Source organism: Jaculus jaculus, chromosome 9 (genome assembly GCF_020740685.1).
Source record: "Jaculus jaculus isolate mJacJac1 chromosome 9, mJacJac1.mat.Y.cur, whole genome shotgun sequence".
Taxonomy (NCBI): Eukaryota; Metazoa; Chordata; class Mammalia; order Rodentia; family Dipodidae; genus Jaculus; species Jaculus jaculus.
Window position 1 is genome coordinate 83743735 of NC_059110.1, and position 20261 is coordinate 83763995.

Consider the following 20261-nt stretch of genomic DNA (forward strand, 5'->3'; position numbering starts at 1 on the left):
TCCACCTTGAGCTGGAGAGATGGCACAATGGTTAAAGGTGCTTGCTTGCAATGCCTAACAGCCTGGGTTTGATTCCCCAGTATTCACAAAGTCAGATGCACAAAGTGGTCCATACATTTGGAGTTCACTGGCAATGACAGGAAGCTCTGGTGCACTCATACTTTCTGTCTCTCCTTTCTTTCAAATAAATAAATATTTTTTTAAAAAGCACAGAGAATCACCACCTTGAATAATGTTATGCCCAGAAGTTGAGCTAGAACGCTCCTTCCTATTGACCAGGTGGATACTGGGAAGAGCTATGCAGCCTTTTGAGAGAGAAAAGCCATTAACAGTTTTAACTATCAGTTAAGCAGCTGGACAACCAGGTCAAATACATCAACTGGTATAATGTTGGCATGTCTGTTATGGGGGAAACCAACTGTTCTCTGACTGGACTAGAGGCCCACTCCACAGAACAGAAGTCATGTATGGAGCTGAAAATTCAATCAAAAGACTATGACTGTGGAGATCATATGCCCTAAGGAGAAAACTACTATTGTCATGTAGCTAAAAGGCTATATATATTATGCCCACCAAACTTCCCTCTAAATAATTATGTCTATGCCAATATGTTAAGGTTATTCTCACTTTTGGGTAGAGAAGATTCTCTTACCAGATGGCAGTGACTACTGGAGTGACCCAAAAATGACCAAAGTGCCAAGAAGTTGACAATCAAGTGTTCATCACTTAGGAAGACATTGCTATCACATCCTCCAAGACTCAGGGACCATTGTGGAAGAGGTGGCAGAAAGACTGCAAGAGCCAAAGGAAGGACAGGAGTGCTTAAAATACTGCCTTCCAGACACAAAGTGGCTGTGGTATTCATGATCTTACAGTGGCTAAAACTACCTACACAAAATCTATATAGAAGGGAAAAAAATGATATCAAAATAGAAGAGACTAGTTGGAAAGAATAGATTCAGTGAAGGAGGGATTCAGGAGGGGGAAAGGGAGGACAGTGCGAGGGGGCTATGATTATGTCACATTATCTATATGTATAGTAGTCAATAAAAAGTTATAAAAGGGGGGGTGGAGAGATGACTTAGCAGTTAAGGTGCTTGCCTGTGAAGTATAAGGACTCAGTTTTATTTCCCAGCACCCACATAAGCCAGATGCACAAGGAAGCACATGTGTCTTGAATTTGTTTACAATGGCCAGAGGGCCCAGCATACCCATCCTCTCTCTTTCTATCTGACTCTTTCCTTCTCTCTCTCTCTCAAATAAATAAATAAACATATATACGTACGTATGTATGTATACATATAGTTTGTTTGTTTGTTTTGTTTTTCGAGGTAGGGTCTCACTCTGGCCCAGGCTGACCTGGAATTCACTATGTAGTCTCAGGGTAGCCTTGAACTCATGGCGATCCTCCTACCTCTGCTTTCCAAGTGCTGGAATTAAAGGCGTGTGCCACCACACCTGGCAAATAAAATATATTTTTAAAAAGTTATAAAAGGGGGTGATGGAGAGACTGCTCAGTGGTTAAGGAGCTTGCCCGCAAAGCCTAGTGATCCAGGTTCAATTCTCTAGCATACAAGTAAAGCCAGATGCACAAAGTAGTGCATGCATCTAGAGTTAGTTTGCTGTGATTAGAAGCCCTGCCATACCCATTTTATTTCTCTCTTTCTCTTTCAAATAAATAAATGGTGGGGGGGGGGGGGTTAAGGTAGGGTCTCACTCTAGCTCAGGCTGACCTGGAATTCACTATGTAGTCTCAGGGTGGCCTCCAACTCACAGCAATCCTCCTACCTCTGCCTCATGAGTGCTAGGATTAAATGCCTGTGCCACCTCACCTGGCAAAATAAAATAGTTTTTAAAAAAGTAATCTCCATTGTAAATGGTGGATTGACTCATCGGGATGCTTCTGAGAAATCCAAGGTCAGCTCTCAGGGTTCAAACTGAGGAGGCTCAGTAAACACTTGTCAAACAGCTCGTCAGGCCTGTCCATCCTCTAGTTTAGTTCTTTTATCATTATGCCATGTTACCTCTCAGCCTGCCAAGATTCTGTCACATATAAGAGTTTAAACATGGATCTAAAAAATACACACACACACACACACACACACACACACACACACATATCAAGGTTGTTGTTTAAAAAAAAAAAAGCACAATGATGGAGAATGGAATTTCAAAGGAGAAAGTGTGGATGGAGGGAGGGAATTAACATGGGATTTTTTTTATAATCATGGAAAATGCTAATAAAAATTTAAAAAGAAAAAAAAAACACACAAGAATCTTCCATTCTTTCTCAGGAAATATTGACTGACTAGAAACATTTGTTTTCTTGGATACACTTAGGCCAGGAGGATTTGAAATGTAAAGATATTAAAGAAAAAATCTTTCCTTTAATGCTACATTAAACATTTAGGCATTTGCCAGAAGGGTAGTTGGAAGAAATAGCAAATCAAGGCCCATGAACTTCATCTTTCAAATGTACAGGCAAAGACTTTAGAATGCAACCTTTTGTGTGACTTCTGTGATTTATAGACAGAGAGATATTAGATTAAACTAGAGCAATGCATAGGGTGTAACTCTCAAGCCTTCTCTCTTCCCTCTGAACAAGCAGCTATTTCTATCATTTCCAGATGGTTCAACCATCACTATATAAACATAAGGGAGGAAAATTCACCAGAAATGATGCTAAAAATAAGAAGTTTGGACTTTTCTCAAACTTTGAGCACCTTTTTGAAAAAACAATCGTAGTCAGGCACTGAAAGCAGTTTTCTACCCCACATTCTTTTTAGTGCTGCTTAGTAGCAAGTATTCTATATTAACAAAGCTACTAGAAATGAGTTGGTGAATGAAAAAGAAGAATGAAGCCATCCTATGTTTGAGACAACCCCTATAGTCATAAACATTTGGAAGACTAAAAGATATTGATAGAATACTGCCCCCCCCAATGCCATCCTACCATTGCTACTTCAAATTAACAAACTGCTTTCTTTTAAAAGCAGGAAGTGAGTCGGGCATGGTGGTGCATCCCAGCACTCAGGAAGCAGAGATAGGAGGATCACCGTGAGCTCTAGGCCATCCTGAGACTGCACAGTGAATTTCAGATCAGCCTGGACTAGAGTGAGACCCTACCTCAAAAAACCAAAACCAACCAAACAAACAAAAAAGCAGGTTAGTGGTAGTACACACCAGGAATCCCACAGACTGAAGCTAGAATATCACAAGTTTGAGGGCAGCCTAGGCTTGTACATAGCAAGATCCTGTCTCAAAAAGAAAAAGTTAAAAAAGTTAAAAAAACAAACAGCACAGCACATCAAGAACACAGACAGGCGTGGTGGTGCATGCCTCTAATCTAAGACAGGAGGATTACTGTGAGCTCGAGGCCACCCTGAGACTACATTGTAAATTCCAGGTCAGCCTGAGCTAGAGTTGGAAAACCACCTTGAAAAACCAGGCCCACCCCCCCAAAAAAAACACAAATAACAAATAAATAAATAAATAGGACCATATCAAACTAAATGCTTTTGCACAGTTGAAGCAAGCCACAAGATGGAAAAGAATCTGGAGAACAGTCAATATCCAAAATATTTATATTTATATTTATATTTATAATTGACAGAGAGAGAGAGAGAATGGGCACACCAGGGCCTTTAGCCACTGCAAATGAACTGCAGACCCGTGCACCCCCTTGTGCATCTGGCTAACATGGATTGTAGGGAATTGAAACTGAGTCCTTTGGCTTTGCAGGCAAATGCCTTAACTGCTAAGCAATCCCTCCAGCCTCTAACATACCTTTTTAAAAAGAAACATATAACAAAATCAACAAGATATGTAAAAATACTGCTTAATATCACTTCATCATCAGTGACATGCAAATCAAAACTACAATGTTACCTCACCCACTTCTTTTTGCTTTTTTGTTTTGGAGTGGAAGTTCTTCAAAAAAATAAAAATAAGAGCCGTGCGTGGAGGTGCACACCTTTAATCCCAGTAGACAGAGGTAAGGAGGATCTTCATGAATTCGAGGCCACCCTGAGACTACATAGTGAATTCCAGGTCAGCCCAAGCTAGAGTGAGACTCCACCTCAGAAAAACCAAAAATAAATAAACAAATAAAATAAAAATAACAATAAACCATATGACCCAAGTCAGTGCTCAAAACAGTTCTGCATGGGACCATTTCTGATTCTGAATTTTCAGATTAGGAATGTGCAATCTGTATAAGGAGGCTATTGATGGGTTATATGCAAATAATATGCCATTTTCTGTGAGGATATGTGGATATGTTGATATCTTTTGGATATGCTTAGGAGTGCTTTCAAGTATTTTGGGAGCTGCTGAGCATATGGTGATTCTATTTACATCCCTTCCACTAGTACACAAAGATTCTGGTTCTTCCACTTCCTTACCAGCACTTGTTAGTTGATGTTTTTGTTTGTTTTTCATAGTAGTCACCCTAATGGAAGTGAAATACTATCTTGTAGTTGCTCTGTGTTTCTCTAATGATTAATGATATCAAACATCTTTTCACATGCTCATCAGCCATTTGCACATCTTCTTTGGAGAAATATCTAACCAAGTTTCTTGTTCATTTTTAAATTTTTCTTTCAAATTGTTGAGCATTAGGATTAATATCCTGGACATTAATTCCTGGATATGGGATGTACAAATATTTCCTCCCATTCTATGGATTCCTCTTTTATTTTGTTAATAGTGCCTTTAAGATATAAATACACATGCACGCACACACACACACACACACACATTTTTATTTTATTTTTGGTTTTTCAAGGTAGGGTCTCTAGCTGGTCCAGGCTGACCTGGAATTACCTATGTAGTCTCAGGGTGGCCTCAATCTCAAGGAGACCCACCTACCTCTGCCTCCCAAGTGCTGGGTTTAAAGGCGTGCACCACCGTAGCCGGCTTAAAAAGTATATATTTTATGTTTAATTATTTATTTATTTACGAGAGAGAGATAGAATGAACACTCCAGGGCCTGTGGCCACTGCAAACAAATTCCAGACTTCCAGACACATGTGCCACATGTGCATCTAGCTTACATGGGTTCTGGGAAATCGAACCTGGTCCTTTGGCTTCACAGGCAAGTGACCACTAAGCCATCTCTCCAGCACAATAGTGCCCTTTGATGTACATTTTAAACATATTTCCATAATGTTCAATTTGTTTGGATTTTTTTTGTTGTTGTTGCCTATATATTTGGTGTTATAGCTAAAGACTACCAAACCCAATGTTCTGAAGATTTTCCTCATGTTTTCGTCTAAAACTTTTATACTTGTAAGTCTTACATTTAAGTCACGGATCCATTTGGGATTAATTTTTCTGTATAGTACTAGGTTAGGGTCCAACTTCAATCTTCTGCATGTGGATATTCTGTTTATCCAACACTATTGTTAAAAAGATCACTAGGTACTCAGGAGGCAGAGGTAGGAGGATCACTGTGAGTTCGAGGCCTCCCTGAGACTACATAGTGAATTCCAGGTCAGCCTGAGCTAGAGTGAGACCCTGCCTCGAAAAACTTAAAAAAAAAAAGATCACGAGGGGCTGGAGAGATAGCTTAGTGATTAAGGCGCTTGCCTGCAAAACCAAAGGACCCAGGTTCTATTCCCTAGGACCCACGTAAGCCAGATGCACAAGGTGGCACATGTGGTTGGTGTTCCTTTGCAGTGGCTGGAGGCCTTGCTGTGCCCATTCTATCTCTCTTTGTGTCTCTTCTCTCTATCTGTCTGTGTGTGGAAATAAATAAACAAACCCAACATGGCTCAGGGAAATTTGTGGGGTAGAAGATTGTTAGAGTCACATGTTGGGTCATTATGAACAGAGACACTGCCTCTTGCCCCTAACTGATGGCTAACCCCACAATGCACAACCCATATTCCCCAATGAGGAGGGTCCCTGTGGAGGAGAGAGGACAGGGAGGAGGCTAATGATGGAACTAACATGACTGTATACACACTGTGTACATAACTAATAAAAAATAATTAATTTTTTTTAAAAAAAGATCACTGGACATGGTGGCACATGCTTATAATCCCAGCACTTGGGAGGCTAAGGCAGGAGGACGGCTGTGAGTTTGAGACCAGCCTAGGCTACAGTGAGACACTGCTTCAAAAAAAAGGGTAAAGAGCTGGGCATGGTGGCGCACGCCTTTAATCCCAGCGCTTGGAAGGCAGAGGTAGGAGGATTGCCGTGAGTTCAAGGCCACCCTGAGACTATATAGTTAATTCTGGGTCAGCCTGGGCCTGAGTGAGACCCTACCTCGAAAAAAAAAAAAAAAAAAAGATTGTCACTGCCATAACTAAGTGATATTCTTATGAATTCCCATGTTGTGTTTTACAAATGAAATTCTGTTCTGTTGTATTCCTGCCCTCAGTGATGCCCCTCCATACTATCAACTGGTATCTGATTCCCAAACACATTCTCGATTTTCTAGTCTACTACTACATTCTCATCTCTATCTGTTATACATAAAATCCACCACAGTTTTACAAAATGTAAGTGAGATCATGTCCTCTTTGCTTAAATTCTGTCACTGCCCAAACATACAACAAAAGAATAAATTAACAAGGTACATAAACTCTTATCCCATTGATCTATACAGCCAAACTACCAGAATAACATGCTACACCTCCCCACCACTTCTTGTCTTGGTGGTTCAATCTTACTTATTCTTTTGAAATGGACTCTCCTATGGTGCTCACCCTCAGTGCCTGATTTAGTCTATCAATTCCTCTTCTGTGATCCTGCATAACATATTCCAGTTTTGTTGCATTTGTGCAATACTGGAACTTTCTACTACTTTGAGGAAAGAGTTGTACATTTATTGTCTCTGTACTTTAGTGTTCTAGCACAAGGTCTACAATACACAAGACAGTAAATGTCTGTTAGGTAGACAAAGTTAAGAATGTATGAATGTGACCAGTTGATCACTTCGGGTCAGCACAAGACTCAGGCAGGTGGCTGCCTTCCTGCCCCTCCCTGCTCACTGACAGCAGGCCTAACCTCTCCATCCATGAGTCCTTCTTTTCCTGCAACTCATTCAGTCTTGTTCATGGACTTGCTTGGCTTCCACATTCCCAGTCTGACATGGCAGCCAGCCATCCAAAGTGACAAAGAGGTTAAGAAGGATGAGGGGAAGGGTGGTGATTTCCCAAGCACTCTGCCAAGCTCTATTCTGACATTCCTTAACAGTTAATAGCATACTTAGCACATGTTGCAACCTCTTCTTCCTGCCTCAGATTCTTAGAAATTATGAAAACATTGAAATAAAAGTCTAAAACCAGGTAGAAAAATAAGTGGTAGACAAGACACTTGGAAGATTTCCTATAGAATAAGACTAAAGAAGGAAATCAGTGCCTAAAAGTTCTCAAAACTGAAAGAGGGGCTAGGAAGATGCTCAGTGGATAAAACACTTTCTATGAAAGTATGAGAACCGGAGTTCAGATTCACATAAAAACTGGCAGCTGGGTCATGAAGACATGAAGTGGTAAATACCAAATGCAGAAGGGGGATTCTGGAGCAACCTCTGGTCACTAGAGTCTAGCATGAAAAGACTGGGGCCCGCCCACAGCAATGGCTAAGCCAGGAACCATGCCTGCATCCTTACCTTGAATGCTCACTCAGTCACTGGGTATGGACCAATGAGTCTGAGAATCTCAGCAATGCCCAGAGAGAAGCAATCCAAGAAGCTCAGAGGACCTCCTTGGTCAGATCAACCCCTGGCACACCATCTGGCAGTTCTTCTCTGCCTGGCTCAAGTCACTTTGGAAGAGCTGAATGGCACACTTAGCTAAATGGCCCATTCTACCTCTCCTCAGTAGCAGGTAGAGGTAAAGAACACCTCTGATCAGATTAACAGGGAAAGTCCCAGATAAAAATGAACTTTCAGCTAAGAATCACCAAACACTAGCATTAAAGAGTGCCCATATGCTCACCATGCTCAACAAACTGAAAACCTTCCAAGGAGGCACAAACAGGCAAACTAGACCCTTCAGAAGCATATGACATATTCTCTGCAAGATTTAAGAGGATATTTTGCCCCTAAAGAAAGAATCAGCTAGACATTTGGGCAATTAAAAATTGGATTGTTGAACTTAAAAAGTCCAACAGCTAGGCCAAAGAGCAGAATAGACACAAATGAAGAATAAATTAAGGGTAGGAAAGATGGCTCAGTGGTTAAGTGTGGTTCCTGAGCAAGTATAAGATTCCAAGGAAGCCTGAAACTGCCCAAGTTCCAATCTCCAGAACCCATATAAATAGCTGGAAATGGCTACTTTTGCCAGTAACTCCAGTCCCGAAAAGGGGAACAGAGATAGGGAATCACCCTGGATCACAAAAAGCAGCAAGCTCTGCTATTAATAAGAGACTCAGGCTCAAAGAAGAATGGACAGAAGAGCAATGGAACAGGACACCTGACATTCTGCTCTGGCCACCCCGGGCAAGCGTGTCCCAGCACTGCAAATGAACGCATGGGGTGCCACAGGGGCACATATATATGCATACATCACATCATACCACATACAGTCACACCACATTACAAACACACATTCACACAAGCAAACAAAAAAAGAATAAATTAAAACAGGAAGATGAAGTTGAAGCATTCTTTCAGAAAACTGTCCCAAAGTACAAAGAGAAGAAAAGTATGGGGGAAAAAAAAGAAAATGGAGGCCAACTTAGAAGTTCTACTTTTCATGTAACAAGAATTTTACAGAGAAAGCAGAGAAATCACAAAGACTACTCAAAGGCGGCAGTAAAAGAGAACAATGTTTTAGAATGTAAGAAACTCACAAGTCTAGATTATAGGCGCAATGAGGAGAGGACACAAATGAAAAGAAGACACATCCTGTGAATCTCCCAAATCTGCCCAGTCCCCTAAGTCCCAGATCAAAAGCACAAGCAGTAAGTCCTCTTATAAAGGGAGAAGGGGGCGCCACGAGCGCTTCCGGGTCACGGGCCCAGAGCTGTGGTTTCGGTGGCGGCGGCCGAGCGCCTGCCGGGGTAGGCACCTCCCTCGGGGCGCCCTCGTGAGCGCCCCGCGGCAGGAAACGCCTCCCCCAGGACATCAATGCAAGCCTGAAAAAAGCAATTTCTTCCTCATAAGCCATGGCATATCAGTTGTACAGAAATACCACTTTGGGGAACAGCCTTCAGGAGAGCCTAGATGAGCTCATACAGTCTCAACAGATCACCCCTCAACTTGCCCTTCAAGTTCTGCTTCAGTTTGATAAGGCTATAAACTCAGCGCTGGCCCAGAGGGTCAGGAGCAGAGTCAACTTCAGGGGCTCTCTAAATACATGCAGATTCTGTGATAATGTATGGACTTTTGTATTGAATGATGTTGAATTCAGAGAAGTGACGGAACTTATTAAGGTGGATAAAGTGAAAATTGTAGCCTGTGACGGTAAAAATACAGGCTCCAACACCACAGAATGAAAGGAAGACGGCTTTTCACTCCGTCTCCTGTTGTTACGCCTCGTCATGGGAAGACACTCTTTTTAATTTGTTCTCACATTGCAAGAACGACCATGCTGCTCTGCCACGAAGAACTGCAGAGGAACGAGGCCTGGGACCCTGCTCTCTCCCATCACCTTTACTATGCAGACAGCACGAGCAAATTAGCTTTCAAGAACATTCTTTAATAAACCCTTTGAAAATGCAAATAAATAAATAAATAAAGGAAGAAGGTACAGGCCTGGAGGGATGGCTCACCGATTAAGACTCTTGCCTGCAAAGCCAAAGAATGCAGGTTTGATTCCCCAGGACCCATGTAAGCCAGATAAATAAGGTGGCACATGTGTCTGGAGTTCATCTACAGTGGCTGGAGGCCCTGGAGCGCCCATTCATTCTCTCTCGCACACGTTCTCTCAAATAAATAAATAAATAAAAATAAAAAATTTTGAAAAAAAAAAAAAAGGAATAAGGACAGGCCTAACTTCAGGTTATTAGCAACAACAAATGCCAAACAACAGATTTGCCTGTCCTGAAGCAACCCATTATGTTCATCACCAGGTGAGTGGACAAACAAGGTCAGCCTTAAAAAGGAATGAACTTCTGACATGTTGGAATGTGGATGAATTTTGAACATATTATACTAAGTGAAATAAGCCAGACATAAGAGAACAAGTATTCTTTTTTGTTGTTGTTTTTTTGGGGGGTTTTGGTGCTGAGGACCAAACCCAGGGCCTTGCAAGCGCTCATCCACTGAGCTAAATCCCCAGCCCCTAGAACAAGTATTCTTGAATTTTACTTATATGAGGTAGCAAGAATAGGCAAATTCATGAAGACAGAAAGTAGAAATGAAGTTTACCAGGAGCTGGGAAGAAATAGTGATGGGGAGTTACTATTTAATAGAGAATGTTTAGAATGATGGAAAGCTCTAGGAATAATAGTGATTGTACAATATTAATGTAATTACTACCACTAAAATGTACATTTAAAAGTGGTAAAGGACTGGAGAGATGGCTTAGTGGTTAAGGCACATGCCTATGAAGCCTAAGAACTTAGGTTCAATTCTCCAGGTCCCACATAAGACAGATGCACATGTGGCACATGTATCTGGAGTTCATTTACAGTGGCTAGAGGCCCTGGCATGCCCATTCTCTCACTCTCTCTCCTCCCCATGTCTCAAATAAATAAATGAAAATAAAATCTTTTTTTAAAAAGTGGTAAAAATGTGGCAGGAACCAGGTATGGTGATGCATGCCTTTCATCCTAGCACTCAGGAGGCAGAGGTAGGAGGATCACCGTGAGTTCAAGGCCACCCTGAGAATACAGAGTGAATTCCAGGTCAGCCTAGAATGAGTGAAACCCTACCTTGAAAAAAAATGTGGCAGGAGATTTGGTTAGTGATAAATCATATGTGTTGAGTGTACAGGGTTGTGATTTCAATCCTCTAGGGCCACCAAAAATTAACCACAACTTTTGTTTGTTTGTTTTGTGGCAGGGTCTCACATTGCCCAGGCTGGCCTCAAATTCACTACAATTCTCCTACCTCAGCCTCTTGAGTACTAGGATTAAAGGCATATACTATCATGCCTGGCAAGTAACCATAAATTTTTTAAGTTAAAAAATAAAGAAAGCCTAGTGTGGTGGCTCATACCTTTAATCCTAGCACTCCACAGGCTGAAGAAGGAGGTTTGTCATGAATTCAAGGCCAGCCTGAGCTACAAAGTGAGTTCCAAGTCAACCTGAGCTAGAGTAAGACAATGCCTCCCTCCCATCCAAAAATATAGCTGGGGAGATAGCCCAAAAGTTAAGAGTACTTGCTGCTTAAGCATGGGGGCATCTGGGGCCAGAGACCACCAAGTTCAACTCCCCCCAGAACCCATATAAAAAGCTGGGCATGGCCACACATGTCTGTAATCCCAATTTATTAGGGGTAGAAACCAGAGAATCACTGGGGCTTGCTGACCAATAGCAGCTTCAGGTCAAGAGAGACCCCATCTCAAAGAAATATGTAGATGAGAAGAAAGAGAATACCACCGGATGTTCATCACAAGTGCTTGGGATGCACACATCTGTACACATACACCACACATCACACGTACCATACCACACACGTAGTGTACACATACACATACAAAAAAACATAAAGAAGTAAGAAATCTGCGTTGGTGGTATAGTGGTGAGCATAGCTGCCTTCCAGAAATAAGAAATCTGAGTAATTGTCATAGAAGAAAAAGAACAGTTGTCTTCCAGACACAAAGTATCTGGTGCATTCATGACCTCATAGCAATGTCATTACCTGCAGAAGACCTGCATAATACTGGGTCCATCAACATGATGTTATGTATGATGATGGAGAGAAAGAAATAAGAAAGGGAGGGAGGGAGGAAGGGAAGGAGAAAAAAAGGATGGAGAGAGGGAAAGAGAGTGGAAGAAAATGACAAGTTGTTCCCATTGAGCCAGGCCAAGTTTCATAAGCAAACCAAGTGTTTTAGGCCAGTAAGTTTTACAGTGGTTTGTTACAAGTAGATAACTAGGGTAGTTTCCTTCACACATGTAGTCGGTGGAGAGTCACACATATGTACAACTGCTGCACAGTAGCAGGCGTGGGTAGCTTCTGAAGACAGAGTAAAAGGCAGGTACCAGGGTGAAGTCAGATAGTGTTTGAGGCCCTTCCTACAGTAAGGCTGGGCACTGAACCCACTTAGCTCAGTGTAGAAGTGCCATCTTTTCTCACGGGAAGATCATTTTCTCCAGCAACACTTTACCTTTCAGAAAGTTGCCGGATCTGTGGGATTCCCATGTACTTGTGGAAGTGTTCCAGAACATTCATTACACCCTGAAGCAAATTAGCAACTTCTCCATACTGTCTGCGCCTGGTCATGGCTCTGGAAGAAAAGAGAAGTTGAGAAGTCAAGAAAACCACTAAAGACAAAGATACAGATGTTGGACAATCTACTGCAGTTTTAAAACAGATAGCAACTAGATTTAACAAACATTTACAAACACTGATTATGTATGGTACTGTGCTGGGGAAGAAACAACAAAAAAAGGATTTGGCTCAAATTCTCAAGTGACATCATTCAGTAAAGCAGAGGGTCAAACATGCATTTAACTAATGGCAAGTAGGTTGAACTAAGTTGTAGAAGTGTAAATTATCTGACATGGCAGTAAAAAGAACATATGACTGCTGGATGCTCACTGGGCAGGGGAGGAGAATCTGGGCAGACTATGGATTGCATTCATTATTACATGGTTAGCACACTTTTGACAAAGAACAGGATTATAGCATAAACATAAGCCAAAGCATTTTTCTGGAATACAAAAAGGGACATTTGTATGCAATTAAAAGTTAACTCAAATCTGTAGTTTTTTTAAGCCAATGATAAGCAGCTCTGCGTCAGAGATGTCTACTTCCCCTACTGCTAAGGGTAATAAGGCTTAAATAAATGAGGCTGATAAAATCAAGAGCTGAACACAGCAAGGAAGTGCAAACTATTAGGTCTAAATTTTTCACTCGGGTTGGGCTTCCACATTAAATGTATAATTTATGACTTCCCTTACAAGGCATTTGAAAAGATAGGCTCGAGTTCAAGCCAAGGTGTTCCACTGCCATTTCTACCTGCTACTACAGAATGCCTGTAGAAATGAGGGGAGACTGCGCCTGCAGCCTCACTAGCCTTCTATCTTGGCCAATCACTCCAGCAGAATGGACCAGGGCTCCTCTGCTGTCCAGGCTACACCCAGTGGGGCCTCAGAAGAAGTCTGGCCTCCTCCTCTTCCTCTTTCCTTCTGTGCATTCCTTCACTCCTGTTATATCTATGCTTCTATGAAGATACTTTATCTGTCCACATGTGACATTACACTGAATGTGGGGTAGGGGCAATCCTCAGCCGGAAGACCACCACAGAAAGGAACCGGAACACTCAGGAAGGAGCTCTGGATTGCTGCTCTGTGGTAAACAGCCAGCAACTTCTTTTAATACTACTTCTAAGCTACTATCTTGAAAAACACAGTGTACAAAAAACAGGGGACTCAATACAAGATTTGTCCCAAATGGTCTCGTTGGTGAAATGCAACTCTGCCTAATTGAAGCACAAAACTTGCCACAGTGAAGGCTTCACAGTGGTTCTCTGCCTGAGTCACCTTATCAGACTTAATTACCATGTGTAAATGGCCTGGCTTTGGGAGTTCTTTTCATGAGCTTTCTGGGTCACCTTCAGATAGCCAGCACCTCATTTTTCCATTAAGGTGTTTTGGTTTGTTTTTGCAATGCTGAGGAACCGTGGGCCCAGGCAGGTACCCTACCACTAAGCTACATCCCAGACGTTTATTAAGTTGTGAACACCAGAGGGCATAAAGTAAAAATGACTGAACACGTGCAGCCAATTTTCCCCAAGCTGGGCAGGATGAGGCTTTCCTGGGCCCACTGAGAATGTCCCCACAGCTTACTCCAGGGAATCGACGCCACCCGCCAGCATGTGCAGGTGGTTCAGCGTTGTGATTGAGGTGGTCAGGTGGCGCTTAGCATGATCTAACTGCTTAATGTCGCGGGTGATTTCCTTTACCTAAATATTGAAAAACAACAGGAGAGAAAGGGGAAGGGGCAAGAAAGATATAAGCCAAGTTCAGCAAGTTCAGTTAGCGCTTAGAAAAAATATATATAGACTCATTAATACAAAAATCAAATGATTTCCAATCAGTCCCTTCAATGTGATTGATTGATTGCTTTTTGAGATAAGGATTCACAATGTTGTTCTGGCTGTCCTGTAACTTACTATGTAGATTAAACTGGACTTGAAGATGTGATCCTCCTGCCTCCACTTCCTAAGTGTTAGGAGTATAGGCATGCACCATGACACCAGCTCAGCCTCTTTACATTTAATTGGGGCAGGTGTGGTGGCATATGCCTACATTCCCAGCACTTGGGAGACTAAGGCAGAACAATTGCAAGTACACAGCTAGCCTGGGCTACACAACAAGTTTGAGACCAGCCTATGTTACATAACAAAACAAGTCTCAAAAAAACTGACATTTCAGGGAAAAAAAAATCCTGACATTTCTTCAGACTTCATAACCAGGGTCACAGAGTCCTCAATTAAAGAAAGATATTAACTTTATTTTTATTGTCAGTAGAATGACTAGCTAGTCATGCCGTACTGGGCAAACAGAAGTCAGGTCAAGTACATCTCCTCTTTCGTAAGAGTCCATGCTGTCGTGGAGCCGCTAGCTTAGCACAGCATGGGAGAGTCAGTCAGCTCACTGTATTGAGATGACCTTTACTAATGGAACCACAGCTTATCACCTAGGCTCTAGCAAAGACAAGGCTCCCTCAAACCTCAAAGAAGATTAAAATATAATTTCCATGGCATTAAGAGAGGGGCAGTCTTTTGTAGAACAAGAAGGCAATCTGTGTTATTCCAAAATGTTGGGTGGGGGGAACACCAGAAGCGACCTAACATCAGGAATAGTTGTTTCATTCTATAATTTGGTCACTCACTTCCAATACTGAAATCATCATCATCTTTTTACCTACAAAAGAAAAAAGTCCTTGTACCTCTTCTTTAGCCCTAATCTCGGGGATCTATTCAGCCAAGGTTAGCCTTGAACTCCAGGTTCTCCCATTTAGCCTTGCCAGGGCTGAGAGTATAGGGGTGTGCCACCATATCTGGCTCTCTAAGCTCAAAGGTTTATTTTTTATTTTTTTATTTTTTTGGTCTTTCGAGGTAGGGTCTCGCTGTAGCTCACGCTTACTTGGAATTAATTATGTAGCCTCAGGGTGGCCCTGAACTCATGGTGATGCTCTTACCTCTGCCTCCTGAGTGCTTGGATTAACGGTGTGTGCCACCACACCTGGCTAGTTCAAAGGTTTTAACCACTATGTTTACAGTTATAAGTCATCCATGCCTCTTCTCAACTCTGCACTCACCAACCATTGCATCCTGAATATACTTCCTCTGATCTATCCTTTCTTTCTACTCCTCATTCAGAGCCTCACTGCTCTGCACCAGAGCTGACTGGTCTCTTCATACCCAGGACCTTCCAACACATGTCCTATGCTGTTTTAAACAAGCTGAACTACTTGTTATTTCTGAAATATTTAATAGTAGGGTATGCAAAGGGGGTTCAGGTTACTCTACAAAATAATTATGGTAATGATTTTTCTTCAATGGACACTTAAGAGCATCCAACAGAGGATAAAACATGATATGGTGGATTTGGAATCAGATAGACTTAGGAATGAACTTAATTCCACCACTTAGCAACTCTGGATCTTGGGGCAAGTTCCTTAGTTTCAGTTGTCAGGAGAGCTAACTAAGACCACTAGTATAAAAGAACCAGCATCATGCTTTGAAAACTAAGAGATCTCTCCCCTATCACTGGGTTCCACTAGCTTGAAGAAGAAGCACAGTCCAGAACCACAGATCAGAATCCTAAGGTTGCTGGTGAGTCAAAGAGATCTGAGTACAATCAACTCAAGCCAGTATTGGTCACACTTCAGTGACCCCCTACTTGGTGGCGAGTAGACGGCACCCTGAGGAAGGACCACAGATCCAGATCCTTAAGTACTCTGCTCAGTGCTCTTCATACATTCAAATAAAAGAAATCCTGGCAGGGCCGGGCATGGCGGCATGCACCTTTCATTCCAACACTCAGGAGGCAGAAGTAGGTTGAGCTTCAATATGAGTTGAGGCTAGCCTGGGACTACAGAATGAGTTCCAGGTCAGCCAGGGCTATAGTGAGACCCTATCTCGAAAAACAAACAAACAAATAAAAAGCCCTGGGAGGTAGACACTACTATTTCTTTTTGTTTGTTTGTTTTTAACTTTTATTTATTTGAGAGAGAGAAAGAGGCAGAGGGAGAGAATGGGCACACCAGGGCCTCCAGCCACTGCAGACAAACTCTAGATGCATGCTCCCCCTTGTGCATCTGGCTTACATGAGTCCTGGGGAGTCGAACCAGGATCCTCTGGCTTTACAGGCAAATGTCTTAACCTCTAAATCATCTCTCCAGCCCACAACCTAGGTTTTTATCCAAAAGGCAAATCTGAATCTACTATTCTCATTTTATAATTGAGGAACAAGAATTTGGATGTGTGACTTAGAATCTCAGCCCTGAAGTCAGCCCAGCCTAGCACCTCCTGTGGAACAACAGTGGGTAAAGGATAGGGTGTTCTTGGTCAGCAGGGTGGCCTTCAGAGTACATCACTGGGGACCACAAATGTGAGAGGAAGAACTTGATAAAAACCATACGTGAAAAAAAAATATAAACATGCTATAGAAAGTCACGCAAAATGACTAGGAAACATTTGGGGGGAAAAGTGTTTCCTATTTTAAAACAGGGCTGTGAATGTAGGGCAGCAGGCACAGTGAGTCACCCCTGTCTAGCAGCTCCCCTGAGGTGCTGACAGGGCCCTGCCAAGAGATGTGGATGACTGCGGCTGGCCAGCAGTGGGAAAAGCCCACTATAACTACTATGACTGGATGAGACTCTAACTTCCTCTTTGGGTGAAAAAAAATGTTGGAAAGAAACATAAACTCACCATTTGTTCTGATTTCTCAGCTTTGTCTTTAATATCTTTGATTTTTCCAAAGAGCTGCTGAATAGCTTTCTGGGCCTCTTCAAGTGCCTAGAGCAAGAGAAATCAGGAAAAAAAAAAAAAAGAGGGAGAAATAGCACAAGTCAGCAACAGTCTCAGGACCCAAAATATTACCATAAAGCTCCGGATTCATTATACTTACACCAACAATTTTACTGGCATTTTGGACACAGGGAAATACTGAGGACTCTTAGAAATCTGTACCATGAAGTTTTTTTGTTGTGTTTTGGAGACAAGGTCTCACTAGGTAGCCCAGGTTGGCCTATAACTTGCAGTGATCCTGCTTCTGGCTCCCAAGTGCTGGGCCACCACACCTAGCACAAAGCTTTGAGTTACAAACTAAGTTATTTGTCTCAGTGATTACTAAACATGCTACTGATGATAACAAATAAATAGGATATGTAGATTTGTCTCTGTGTGTGTGTACCAACCTTCAAATCCTGTAAAGACAGAGGTAGCCCCAAATTAGGGGAAGGGGAGGCTCTGGAATCCAAAAGGTTTGTGCTAACAACCAAAAATAAAAGTAAGATTTCTACAGGGACTCCAGATTTGTTGCAAATCTTGAAGACATTTATAGTGTTCCACTTGGAAACCAATGAAATGAAGTCAGAAAGGTACCCTGGAAGCTAGTGGTGAACCAAAGGGTTCTACAGAAATAAAAGCCCCCAAGGATGGCTACTACATGTTAGAAGCATCACAACCCACCCTGTCTCCTGAAAGCAGAGACAGCAATAGGAAGGGACTCAGAAGAGTGAAGAGGCTATATACACGTAGGAAACATGTACTTCATGGTCTGATCACTGAAGATGACCTATGCTAAACCATTGCTGTGAATCCTGGTGGCAGCTGGAGTGCCAGAGTGTCAGTCAGAGTTTCATTCACTCTGTCAACCATTCAAGTGTGTTCGGATTATGTGCCACAGACCAGGAGGTTGGAAGGAGAAGAAATGCCCAAAGTTGAGCCCTCAGGTATCTCAACATTCAGAAGTCTAGAAGAAAAGGAAGGAGTAAAATTATAAGAGAAAAATTTAGGACTGAGATGTCACAGAAGCAAATCAAGTGTTTGAAGGAGAAAAAGATTGATCATGTCTATTCTTTCCTATTTATTTTTGGTTTTTATGTTTATTTATTTTCAAGAAGGGAAAAAGAGAGAGAGACAGAGACAGAGAGAATGGGCGCATCATGGCCTCCAGCCACTGCAAAGGAATTCCACATGCATGTACCACTTTGTGCATCTGGCTTTACATGGGTACTGGAGAATCAAACTTGGGTTATTAGGCCTTGTAGGCAAGGGCCTTTATCACTAAGACATCTCTCCAGCTCTATTTTTTATGTTTTAATTAACACAGAGAATTTTAGGTATCATTGTGGTATTTAATTTTTTAACGTTTTTTAAAAAAATTATTTTTATTTATTTATTTATTAGAGAGAGAGAGGCAGGCAGAAAGAATGGGTGCACCAGAGCCTCCAGCCACTGCAAACGAACTCCAGATGCCTGTGCCATCTTGTACATCTGGCTTATGTGGGTACTGGGAAACCAAACCTGGGTCCTTTTGGCTTTGCAGGTAAAGGCCTTAACTGCCAAGCCATCTCTCTAGTCCAGTGGCATTTAATTAAAATTTTTTTTTATTTATTCATTCATTTATTTGAAAGAGGCAGATAGAGAGTAGGTAAGCCAGGGCCTCTAGCCAATGCAAACAAACTCCAGACACATGCACCACCTTGTGTATCAGGCTTTATGTGGGTCCTGGGGAATCAAACTTGGGTTCTTAAGCTTTGCCAGCAAGTGCCTTAACTGCTAAGCCATCTCTCCAGCTCCATTGTGGTATTTAAAATATAACTTGTTGTAGCTTATTCTCCTCCTGACATTCCCCAAGCCCTTTGCTCCCCTTTCCTTTCTGTTCACAAGTCACATGTGTCCTTTTGCCCTTTCCTCATTCTTCCTTCGTTGTCATCTCTATTTACCATCTCCTAGGTTTTGGGGTGTTAGTTACATGTGCAGCCCCCTTTTATATACATACATATAAATATTACAAGCTACTATCTACATAGGAGAAAGAGCATGCAGTTTGGACTTTTTGAGTTTGTGACACCTTGCTTAATATAATTCTTCCTGATCCATCCATTTTCCTACAAATTTTATAATTACTCATTACTGCTAAGTAAAATTCCATTTTGTGTAAGTACCACATTGCCATTATCCACTCATCCATTGATGGGCATGAAGGCTGGTTCTATTTCTTGCTTGCTATTGTGGTACAGCAGCAATAAACATGGCTGTGTAAGTATGTAGTAGTAGGATCTGGAGTCCTCTGGGTATATGCTTAGTAGTGGCATAGCTGGGTTATAAGGAGATCTATTTCAAAATGCAATCCTAAGGAGAAAGAACACATCGGTGGGTATCATGAGACCTGACTGCAAGTTATACTAAGAGCATATACTACAGAGTGACAGAGACAAAGATAGCATGATACTGGCACAAAAAGAGACATGCAGACCAATGAATATAGGACCCAGGAATAAACCAACACAGCTTTGGTTGCCTAATATATGACAACTCATTCAAAGGAAAAAAGACAGCCTATTTAACAAATGGTGTTGGCAAAACTTGATATCCTACCTGCAAAAGAATGAAATTAAATCCTTATCTTTCACCTTGTACAAACATTAACTCACAGTAGATTAAGGACCTTAATTAAAAACTTGAAATACCCATACTGCTAGAGGAAAGCATATAGGGAATGCACTTCAAGATATAGGCAAAGGATAAAGAAGAAAAACATACAGGCAGATGAAAGAACATTCTGAACAGAACTCCAAAGCATAGGATACAGTCCCAAGAACTGAAAATGGGATTACATGAAATTAAAAAAGTTGTTTCGAGCCAGGCGTGGTGGCGCACACCTTTAATCCCAGCACTCGGGAGGCAAAGGTAGGAGGATCGCCGAGAGTTCGAGGCCACCCTGAGACTCCATAGTGAATTCCAAGTCAGCCTGAGCTAGAGTGAAGAGTGAGACCCTACCTCAGGAAAAAAAAAAAGAAAAAAGAAAATATAAATAAATAAAAAATAAAAATGAAAAAGTTGTTTCACAGCAAAAGAAACTATCAGTGAAGTGAACTACAGGAGAAAATCTTTGCCAGCTATACTGCAGACAGGAGGCTGATAGCCAGAATTGAAAAAGAACTGCCAAAATTAAACAAC

At 41.8% G+C, this 20261-nt stretch overlaps 2 protein-coding genes across 2 annotated transcripts in view; one reads left to right on the plus strand and one right to left on the minus strand.

Moving 5' to 3' along the window:
* The window catches only part of Vps53 (VPS53 subunit of GARP complex), a 192304-nt gene that overhangs the window by 119715 nt on the left and 52328 nt on the right, over positions 1 to 20261 (minus strand). The window contains exons 5-7 of the mRNA XM_045158762.1: positions 17004 to 17090; positions 13912 to 14027; positions 12228 to 12347 (exon numbers count right to left, since the gene is read on the minus strand). Of these exons, the coding sequence (XP_045014697.1) occupies positions 12228 to 12347; positions 13912 to 14027; positions 17004 to 17090 (323 nt within the window). The remainder of the gene's footprint in view (positions 1 to 12227; positions 12348 to 13911; positions 14028 to 17003; positions 17091 to 20261) is intronic.
* On the plus strand, positions 9051 to 9660 carry LOC101599989 (transcription initiation factor IIA subunit 2-like). Its single transcript, XM_045158763.1, has one exon. The coding sequence runs from the start codon at positions 9118 to 9120 to the stop codon at positions 9445 to 9447; it is 330 nt and encodes a 109-aa protein (XP_045014698.1). The 5' UTR covers positions 9051 to 9117; the 3' UTR covers positions 9448 to 9660.

What these genes read in the sequence shown, in the direction of transcription:
- LOC101599989 (XM_045158763.1), top strand. Translation starts at nt 9,118, where the DNA reads ATGGCATATCAGTTGTACAGAAATACCACTTTGGGGAACAGCCTTCAG.